General features: G+C 41.9%; 1 protein-coding gene across 3 annotated transcripts in view; it reads right to left on the bottom strand.

The window, feature by feature from the left end:
* Nucleotides 1-294: 294 nt before the first annotated feature.
* Nucleotides 295-11,354, bottom strand: part of MFHAS1 (multifunctional ROCO family signaling regulator 1) — a 132,321-nt gene continuing 121,261 nt past the window's right edge. For 2 of the 3 annotated variants that reach the window (XM_082444602.1, XM_082444603.1), the window contains one exon: nt 295-3,015. In XM_082444602.1, the coding sequence (XP_082300728.1) occupies nt 2,982-3,015 (34 nt within the window). In that variant the 3' untranslated portion in view covers nt 295-2,981. Of the gene's footprint in view, nt 3,016-7,722; nt 7,834-11,354 lie in introns of all 3 variants that reach the window. The other variant, XR_014258322.1, reaches the window with a different exon arrangement.

The following is an 11,354-nucleotide window of genomic DNA, read 5'->3' as shown; positions in this document are numbered from 1 at the left end:
CAAACCAATCATAATTTTATAAGCTTTGATAGGAACATAGATGGCTGAAAAAAGGTTCTGATTTAAGAAACGGCCGATATTCAAGACCTGACCCTCCAGCCTGAAGGCGGAGGCAGAGTATGAAACAGATTCATTCGTTTCCTTCCTGGGAGCTCAGTCCACAACCAGAGCTGCTGCCATCCACCTCCTGTGGCTCAAAAGTGCCTTCAGAACTAAAAATGGAATATAGTGAGTTCCTAACTGATAAAACTGAAACAAAAACAGACAGAAATAACTCAACTCTGGAAATATAACTGCTTAACCATTTCTTTGTGTTTTTATTAAACTTTTTTGTTTTTTTTTTTTTAAAGTTCTGCCTGGTTATGACAATTAAATAGGAAACCACAATTACAATTCACAAACTGTGGCATGAAAAAGAACACACACCCCACCAGGAATGACACCAAACCCTTTCCATTTTATTCATTCAAAAGAGTCCAGTGCACAAGTGTCAAAAATGAGCACTGTCGTTTTTTTCTTGGAAGAGGGAAAAACATTTATTCTGGCAGCGCTTTTACAATTCCAGGAAGTGGTTTTGATACCACAAGATGCAGGAATAGAAACCATAACAAACTTGGAGGGCTTTTGTTTGCGAGGCAGGGACGACTTGGTTGGAAAAGATTCCCCTTGTGCTTATGAATTGCCTGTCAGCCTCCCCGGCTGAGTCTTCCCAGGTGTTGAAAGAGAAAATGGAATTTCCTGCATAAATGAAGAAAATTCCTATAGAGCAGAATGTTTTCTGTATCTCCGACCCTCCCCCAACCGTGAAGCAAGTTCTCAAGCTTTTCTGGAGCTGCTTTTGGTCACATGACCCTCTACCATGATGACCTTTTTGCTAAAGTACATGTGACACCAAAATTTCTTCTTATACTGCTTCTCTAGGGTTCAGATGACAGCACAAAACATCACTTGTCCAAAAATAGCAGATATTAAGAATGTGGGCATCTATGTTCATGACAAGAGCACATACTTTGCAGGGTATGTCACCCAAAGGAGCTTTTTTTTTTTTTTTTCATTTAATATGGTCCCCTGGGGAGTTAGCCTGAAGTCATTTACAAGTCTTTTCCTGGTCAAAGTCGGTTAATTTGACAGTTCAGGAACTGTTTGTGCCGACTGAAAAAACTTTTATGCCCAATCCATAAAGCAATTAAATGTTACCATTCAGTTTACACTTACACACACACACACACGTATGCACACACGCACAGGAGAACTGTGACAAAAGGATTAACAAGGTGAATCTCGTGACTGTTCCAAAAGAAAATGCAAATTTGAGGTGTCATATTCAAGTATTAAAATGCAGAACTAGTCTGATCCCATTTGATTTTATGATTATAAGAAGTCATACTTGTTTAACTGAGGTTCTGGAGTTAATAAAGTTAACTCCTGGGGCACAAAATAATCTACAAAAATTGATTCGCGATTTTTCACAATGCAGCCACTTGCTTCTTTGTTACTTCTGTCATATACTGTGGCATTCCAAGAGTCAATACTTTATAGAAGAAGTAAAAGAATAATACCAGCTGACTCACTTTTCTTGCCTTACACGGGTGAGAAACAGTTTTACACATTTTCAATCAACACGCAGAGGAGGCAGATGTAAACAGAGTCAGGCACACTCTTCAAAGAATGTGTTACTATTGCAGCAGATGCTGCTTGGCCCCGATGAGGAGGAGAAGAGAGAGCAGTTTGGTTGGTTGGCTTTTTAAGTTTTACCTCGCGGAGATTTTAAAACCAGGGTTTTACTAGTTCTTGGCAGTAGATCATCCAATCAGAGGCTCTGTATTTATAAAATAACCAATGTGGGCTTATGCTCTCCAGTTAGGCAACTCACTATCTTACGGTCTGACACCAGATGTGGAGGGCTTTCAGAGTGCTCTGCTAAATTTCACAGACTCTGTTCTGGGGGCAGAAAAGAAAGGACTTATTAGCAGAGCTCTTTACATGCTTCAGAACTGACTCCTGATTATCTGAAGCTATTGCAAGACTCTGCTTTTCCTTGGATTTGTGGATCCCTTAATCCCCATCCCCTGAAGAATCTTAATCCCCAGGCCTCCATCAGACTATCACCCAGTAACAACTCACAGTCATCACAAAGCCTGGAGCAAGGAAGACTCTGCCCAACACTAGTGATGTGTGGGGGCAAAGAAAAGGAAAAATCCTCCTACGCTGCTCAACAGTTTACAGGCAGGGACCTTTATTTAAAAGTACAGCCACTGCCTGATCTGAAATGCATGTTTAAAGTTCTTGCTGATTATCGTCAAACTCTATGAACCAACCCTTAATCCATGGGCAGAGAGATAGGTATCTTTTTTTTAATCTGCAAAGAATTAAAGAATAAACAAAAGGTCCTATGCTAAAATAAGAAATCAGCCCCATCTTGGCACAGTTCTCATCAGAATATTGCACCCAGTGTTAACTAACTCTAGAAGCTTCAAACTGTATAAATTTAAATGTATTTGCATATTATAAAAATAAAGATAAACATATACATATTTTACACTAGTTACGGAACAGCAATGAATGGTCAGTCGATCCCTCTTTCACATTTAACAGAACTGAAATCTGAGTGCTCTAAATACTGCCACCTGTACTGGAATTATGGCTTATATGTGCACGGAAAACAAAAATCCCTGAGAAGCCATTCGACTTTTTTTTTTTTTTTTTTCTTCAAGTAGCGCTCTCCTTGGAGGATCACAGTTCTGAGGTTCAGGTTGTAAAACATTTGCTCCACATTCTCTCCCATCCTTCCCCGCCCCTTCCCCGCCCCTCCCCACCTCGTCTACAGGCTAGGTGTGCTTCCTCCCTGAAAGCACCCTGAACACACATGCACTCAAATTCACAGAACACGCCAGGGAGTGTGGAGGGTTTGCCGGGTACAAAAGATGGTCCAGGTGCGTTCTGATGCTCTTTTCTCCATGGAAATTCCACAGCCATAAAAGTCACTGGTTTCTGTGCTTTTCACCAACGTTCTTCCTATGTGGGTAGATGAGAAGAAAGCACAGAAATGAACAAAGGAAATAGGAAACGATATTCTCAATGATAAGAACAGCAAGTCATAGTATCTTTTTTGGTTTTTTTTGCACCACTGATTTTCATGTCTACTTCTACAGCTCTGTATAAAATTGTAAATGCAGGCAACTAATGTTCCTACAAAGGAAAGAGGCTTTTTACTAGAAACCTAGTCAAACATTTCTGTTTATGACATTAAGATCAGACATAAAGAGAAAACTAGACAAATTAGCTATAACTACCTATTCCATTGTAATTTCACAGCTTAACTAGATTTCTGATTAAGAATCCTGATCTCTAAACACAGCACTGCTTCCTTTCAGGAAACACACATAGACACACTAAATAACACTGAATATATATCAGTACTAAGAAGTGAGAATGAGTGTCTATCTGGACTAAAAAGCATGATTTTACTTAGACTGCCAAACTAAAAGCTGGAGTTGGATGAAAATAAAATGAAGAAACTGCTGTATCATAAACTAATTAAACCAAGTGGCATTCAATTCAGACAAAGTGGTTAGACGAAAACATGTCAAATGCTCCCATCCCTTATTTTAGCTTTCCTATAATGACACATGATGTGATATTTTTAAAAGTGTTTTGACAACATTTAATAAAACATACAAAGACATAAAGGGGTTATTACCTGCTTCTCCCACCCTCCACACCGCATCTCTCTTAATGCTGCCTGATTTTTTTGTAACTGATAATTCAATATCTACCTAAGACATCTCTCTAGCCCACATAAGAATTGGCTGAGCATAATATTAATAACATCACCAAAAATAGGCACCTTCCATTTACTAAGTACTTACTACACACTAGGAATCGCATCATTCACCGTGTTGCATTATTTGATTAATCCTAAACTCATAACGCTCTATCAGGTAAGCTCTGCATTCACCAAGAAAGAAGCTAAGGTTCCAAGAGGTTAGATAACTTCCCCAAGGGCACACACCAGTGAGCAGCAGGGCCAGGCCTTTAAAGAGGGTTATTTGACTCCGAAGTATGCTTGACAGCTAAAAGCAAGGCTGAAATATTTGGGGCCCTAGGGGTAGTTTCACATTTCTATGGCACTGAGGCATATGGACTTTTGGAAGGCCTATTAATAGAGTAAACTTCCCAGTAGAGAAGGTTTTGAAAACTGCCTCAAACTCAAGTAATCATAAATCTAAGTGTAAAGAGGATGGCAGTGTGAACACTCATCCCAACTAAGCAGTTAACTCTGGTGAAGAGAGTTCCAGCTTCATGGGGGGGGATGTGCTACGTTACGCTTTTCTTACTGAATCTAACAAACCTTGAGAAACGCAGGCAGTTGTGTCTGGCTGTCTGCTCCCCTGAGCCACTAGAAAGACTGAGAAACACAAGGATACGTAATCAAGGGCACCTAGAGGGAATATTCCAGTGTTCAAGGGAGAAAAAGGAAAACCGGTTTGAGCATTTTTCCACGTGGATATCATTTTTCTTGTGTGGGCGCTTAGGGAAAGAGAAGAGCCATCGAATCACCAAACTTCCCCACCTCTCCCTGCTCCTCCATCTCAATAAACTCGCCCTCATCTGTCAAGATCCACCTCAAATGCTACTTCCTGGAGCTCTTCCTAATTGTCTGGCCGAGTTCTTTCTTCTCTGTGTCCACAGGACTTTGTCGATACACCTGTCGCTGCAGGTATCACATTTTAATTGGAATTAGACATTCGTAAGTTTCTCTGGTTGTGTCATTGGTTCCCATCCTCCCCACGGAAGCTATTAGATTCTTGTGGATCTCTATTATTTCTGTACCCTCAACAGTTGGCACAATGCCTCGTAGAGGGCAAATACTCAACAAAGATCTGCTGAATGAATAAGGAATAAGAGGTAATGAATAAGGAATAAGATGTGATGAAAAAGTCACAGGCAAAAACAGCCAAGCTACTCTGAGATCATTTCTGTAAGGGGGTGGATGAGAAGTATTAAGGAGATGTGAAGGAAAGAGGGTCTGAGTACAGTCAGAAGGACTGGGGGTAGCTTCTCAGAGGAGGTGACACGTGTCCTGAGTCTTAGGGACGATGGGCCTTCATCAGGTAGGAGAGAAGGGGTGGCAGCTAGCTGTGGACCGAGAGCCGGCCAGAGGCCAGGTATGGCTGGCCCTCCACAGTCAGGGAGTGTCACGCGTCAGGAGGGTGGCTGGGGTCTGCTTGGGAAGCCTCGTGTGTCATGCCCGGGATTTTGAACTTGCACCATAATCACCAGGAAGCCATTCAAGGCTTTTCAATAGAAAGTTGATGGGGCCTGATGTTGAAAAATCAATTGGTTTCAAGGACAAAAAGACTAGCGAGGACGAGCCCAGTTGAGACTCAGTCACAGGGATCTTGGCAGAGACAGGAGGACCTACAGGAAAGCACGGGCCGAAGAGAAAGTTCCATGGGCAGATTCACTCATTCAAGACACACTGATGAGGTGGGGTAAGAGGTCTCAGTGGAAGGCTGACTGCATGTGGGAAGAGGGAGCGGGAAGGGTTGAGTGGACAGACCCCCAGCCTGGCAGATGGCGCAAAGCCATGCCATCCCCGGAGACGGGAGGAGGCACGGGCAGTGAAGAGCTCCGGGGCAGGGGGACGAAATGTGCGCGTCCAAGGGAGCTGCCGGGCGGGACGATGGAAACAGGCCCACAGCTGAAGGGAGGGGTCAGCTGGGGGGCTCGCCCCAGAATCCCCTCAGGTTACGGAGCCTGCTCTTCCTGGGACGCGGCAAACGCCTTCAGCATTCAGCGTATTTAGAAGCTCAGGCTGACAGTGAAGCCACACCCTGTTGTATTGATGTTAAGCGGGACTTTTCCGTCCTCTGCCGCCTTGCCCGCCGTGGAGAGACTGCCCCTCCCAGGCGCAGCCAGCTAGTGCCCACACGTAGTCAGCAAGTCAGACGCGAGCGTGCTTCTCATGCAAACCAGCGAAGCCAGGGTCCACACCCCTAACCACCCCGTTTATCAGGCTCTCACACTCCAGGCCCCTCTCCACCTGCCCTGATCACACCAGGGCCGGGCTCCGGACGACTCGGGACTGTCTTTGTGCCCCAGAGCCCGCGGAAACTATCCAAACCGGCCCATCCTACAGGTGCTCCCCTGCCTTCCCCGTGCCTTCCCGCGGAGACCACAGCAAGGCCCCTCCCCCACTGCCTCCCCTACCCTCAGCCTCCTGAGGTGGGGCCCGTGGGTGCTTCCCCACGCAGCCCCGCCCCCGCCCCAGGGCACGGCGTGCCCCTCCCCGAAGGAACTGTAGTAAACTGTCTTTTCCCCGGCAGTCGTTTCCTGATCTGTTGGCCTCATCGTATCTCCAGTCTTCCATTCCCACACTATACGGAGTTTGTCCAGGCACATGGGCTCTGGCATCTACAGTATGAAAGGAATGATCCCACTCATCTCCTCTTTATCCCAGGAAGATGGGCTTAGGACACTGACGTTTACGAAGTAGCTGCAGGTGGCCTCATAAACAGATCTGCATGTACTTCACCTTGACCCCTTCGTGGTGGTGGAGGGGACGGTGAGCCGGCATGCTCTCCTGCCTACTCAGCACACGCGCTTACCTGCCTTGCGTGGGTACCTCAGTTAATAAGCAAAACAGTCCTAGGTAAGTCAGTGAGTAGATTTTACTCTAGCATCTATATTTGGATTTTGAAGTTTTGATTTTAATGATTACCTTTATGTTATGCATGGTGTACATACTAATATTTCTGGTAGAAATAACAGCAACTGGATTTATTGAGCGCTACTTAATCTGTGTAAGGAATAATGCTAAATGCTTCCCCTGCAACGGTCTCTAAATGCACAGAACGAGCTCAGGAGATAGTGCTGCTGTGATCTGCACCTGTCACAGCACTAACACATCGCCGGATTCAAACTCAGAGGGCATAACTCCAGAGCCTGTCGAACTGCCTTGAGAAAATAAATACCAACACTGCTTTTAAAAAGCTGTTTGCTGGGACTTCCCTGGTGGCGCAGTGGTTAAGAATCCGCCTGCCAATGCAGGGGACACAGGTTCGATCCCTGGTCCGGGAAGATCCCACATGCCGTGGAGCAACTAAGCCCTTGCACCACAACTACTGAGCCTGTGTTCTAGAGCCCACGAGCCACAACTACTGAGCCTATTTGCTGCAACTACTGAAGCCCGTGCGCCTAGAGCCTGTGCTCTGCAACAAGAGAAGCCACCTCAATGAGAAGCCCGTTCACCACAACAAAGAGTAGCCCCCGCTCGCCACAACCAGAGAAAAGCCCGCGCGCAGCAACAAAGACCCAACGCAGCCAATAAACAAATAAATAGTCAATTAGCTACAAAGTGGGAAACTCAGGATTAAAAAAAAATGGTTTGCTGTGTTAATCAGCTTGAGCTTTTCCTGATGTTATATTCTTGCATTACATTAGAATGAGTATTTTTAAATGACTTCTTTTTTCCAAAAAGGATCTAAGGTTACTGATATATGCATTATAGTAAATTAGGCAAAAGAGTTCAGCAGTTTTATTTTTAATTCTCCAGTATGTCTTGATTCTGGATAAGTAAAAGATCTGTAATCTTAAAATGTCCTGCTGTATGGAATCTCTTCATCCCAAGCCCATCCTCCCCCTTTTTTTCCCTAAACTCTCCAAGTCCTTAGGAGGCCCTTACCTATTTAAGAAACCCTCTCTGCTTCCCAGACTTACCCTTAAACATTGGTGCTCCTAAAGTCACAGATTGGGTACAGTAAAAATGATGGCATAAGGGAAAGAAGCACTATCTTTTCCACTTAATTGTCCAAGAAAGTATGGAGATACCTAAGCAGAGAGGGAACAAATTCCAGTATCAATGTGGCTGATGGGAGACTAAATCAAAGAAACACTATTCCTCCCAGTCGTGAAAGCAACAAGGCAAGGAGCTGTCTTACTCCTTACAAAGAACAAAACAAATCAATGCAAATCAGTGTGATACACCCCACAGGCAACCTCCACATTTAAGCCTCCTTTCCTTCTGAAATCCCATCCCATCCCCACCCTTCATGTTTTACACTTCTGAGATCAGTGAAAAATTCTCCATTGTGATTAAGCCAAATTCATCCATTCCTTAAAAAAAAGGTTTTTTAATCGAGTCCGTACTAACTGATCTGAGTGCAGTTAAACATACTTTGCCTATTTATTTGGTGAGGTAAAGGCCACAGAATCTTCATCCTACTTTTTACAAAAGGCTTAATTGGTCTTAAATATCCTTATGTCATAACAATGTAACTGCCAAAATTCCTATGCAAAGTAATCACTATAGGTTTGAGAATACTTGCAAACAGTAAGTATCTGGAATCTTACTTGAATTGGAACGCTATAGTATATACATGCAATAATCCAAGTTTGAAATGCAGCGTGAGCCTTGTCCTTTATTATCGGTAATACTTTCTGGAAAGGAGAAAGCTTTGCCCAGCAATTTTCAAACCAGCCCATTTTTTCTAATTCTGTAACACATGACCTGCCAAAATCAGAATTTGCTTCCTTCTTCAGTTCCACCACTCCACAGACAGATAGGGTAGCACCACAAAAGAAATGGCAAGCGCCAGAAAATAAAAATGATACTTATCTGTTTCCTGCATGTTCAAGGACCAGTCCGTTAAGGAGCCACATGGAAGTGTAAGTTATATTCCAGTATGTCTTTTAAAAAAATTTTTATATTGGACTATAGGTGATTTACAGTGTTGTGTTAGTTTCAGGTGTACAGCAAAGTGAAACTGTTTTACATATGCATATATCCACTCTGTTTTAGATGCTTTCCCCATATAGGCCAATAGAGAGTATTGAATAGAGTTCCCTGTGCTATACAGTAGGTCCTTGTTGGTTATCTATTTTAAATATAGTAGTGTGTATATGTCGATCCCAATCTCCCAATTTATCCCTCCCACCCACCTTTCCCCTTTGGTAACCATAAGTTTGTTTTCTATGTCTGTGAGTCTGTTTCTGTTTTGTAAATATGTTCATTTGTATCATTTTTTAAAGATTCCACATATAAGCGATATCATATATTTGTCTTTCTCTGTCTGACTTACTTCACTTAGTGTGATAAACTCCAGGTCCCTCCATGTTGCTGCAAATGGCATTATTTCATTCTTTTTAATGGCTGAGTAATATTCCATTGTATATATATACCACATCTTCTTTATCCATTCATCTGTTGATGGACATTTAGTTTGCTTCCATGGCTTGGCTATAGTATACAGCACTGCAATGAACATTGGGGTGCACGTATCCTTTCGAACCATGGTTTTCTCCAGATATATGCCCAAGAGTGGGATTGCTGGGTCATATGGTAGTTCTATTTTTAGTTTTTTAAGGAAACTTCATACTGTTGTCCATAGTGGCTGTCCAATTTACATTCCTACCAGCAGTGCAGGAGGGTTCCCTTTTCTCCACACCCTCTCCAGCATTTATCATTCATAGACTTTTTGATGATGGCCATATTCTGACTGGTGTGAGATGATATCTCATTATAGTTTTGATGTGCATTTCTCTAATAATTAGTTATATTGAGCATCTTTTCATGTGCCTCTTCGTCATCTGTATGTCTTTGAAGAAATGTCGGTTTAGGTCTTCTGCCCATTTTTTGATTGGGTTGTTGTTTTGTTTTTTGATATTGAGCCACATGAGTTGTTTGTAAATTTTGGAGATTAATCCCTTGTTGGTCACATCGTTTGCAAATATTTTCTCCCATTCTCTGGGGTTTCTTTTCGTTTTGTTTATGGTTTCCTTTGCTGTGATAAAGCATTTAAGTTTAATTAGGTTCCATTTATTTATTTTTGTTTTTATTTTCATTACTCTAGGAGGTGGATCCAAAAAGATATTGCTGCAATTTATGTCAAAGAGTGTTCTGCCTATGTTTTCCTCTAAGAGTTTTATAGTATCCAGCCTTACATATAGGTCTTTAATCCATTTTGGGTTTATTTTTGTGTATGGTGTTAGAGAATGTTTTAATTTCATTCTTTTACATGTAGCTGTCCAGTTTTCCCAGCACCACTTATTGAAGAGACTGTCTTTTCTGCATTGTGTAGTCTCATCTCTTTTGTCATAGATTAGTTGACCATAGGTGTGTGGTTTTATTTCTGGGCTTTCTATCCTGTTCCATTGATCTGTATTTCTGTTTCAGCACCAGTACCATACTGTTTTGATTACTGTGGCTTTGTAGTATAATCTGAAGTCAGGGAACTGATTCCTCCAGCTCCATTTTTCTTTCTCAGGATTGCTTTGGCTATTTGGGGCCTTTTGTGTTTCCATACAGTTTGTAAAATTTTTTGTTCTAATTCCGTGAAAAATGCCATTGGTAATTTGATAGGGATTGCATTGAATCTGTAGATTGCTTTGGATAGTATAGTCATCTTCACAATATTGATTCTTCCAATCCAATAACATGGTATATCTCTCCATCTGTTTGTGTCTTCTTTGATTTCTTTCATCAGTGTCTTATAATTTTCTGCACACAGGTCTTTTGTCTCCTGAGGTAGGTTCATTCCTAGGTATTTTATTCTTTTTGATGGGATGATAAATGGGATTTTTACCTTAATTTCTCTTTCTGATCTTTTGTTGTTAGTGTATAGGAATGCAAGAGATTTCTGTGTATTAATTTTGTATCATGCAACTTTAACAAATTCATTGATGAGCTCTAGTAGTTTTCTGGTAACATCTTTAGGATTTTCTGTGTAGTATCATGGGATCTGCAAACAGTGACAGTTTTACTTCTTTTCCAATTTGGATTCCTTTCATTCTTTTTCTTCTCTGATTGCCTTGCCTAGGACTTCCAAAACTATGTTGAATGAAAGTGGCAAGAGCAGACATCCTTGCCTTGTTCCTGATCTTTGAGGCAATGCTTTCAACTTTTCACCATTCAGTATGATGTTAGCTGTAGGTCTGTCATATGGCCTTTGTTATGTTGAGGTATGCTCCCTCTATGCCTACTTTCTGGAGAGTTTTCACCATAAATGGATGTTGAATTTTGTCAAAAGCTTTTTCTGCATTTATTGAGATGATCATATGGTTTTTATTCTTCAACTTGCTAATGTGGTTTATCACACTAATTGATTTGTGGATATTGTAAAATCCTTGCATCCCTGGGATAAATCCCACTTGATCATGGTGTATGATCCTTTTAATGCATTGTTGGATTTAGTTTGCTAGTGTTTTGTTGAGGATTTTTGCGTCTAAATTTCATCAGTGATATTGGCCTGTAATTTTCTCTTTTTTTGTGGTATCTTTATCTGGTTTTGGTATCAGGGTGATAGTGGCCTCATAGAATGAGTTTGGGAGTGTTCCTTCCTCTGCAAGTTTTT

The sequence above is a fragment of the Balaenoptera physalus genome, assembly GCF_965194825.1.
Source record: "Balaenoptera physalus genome assembly, chromosome: 21".
NCBI lineage: Eukaryota > Metazoa > Chordata > Mammalia > Artiodactyla > Balaenopteridae > Balaenoptera > Balaenoptera physalus.
This window is presented reverse-complemented; position numbering and strand designations above follow the sequence as displayed.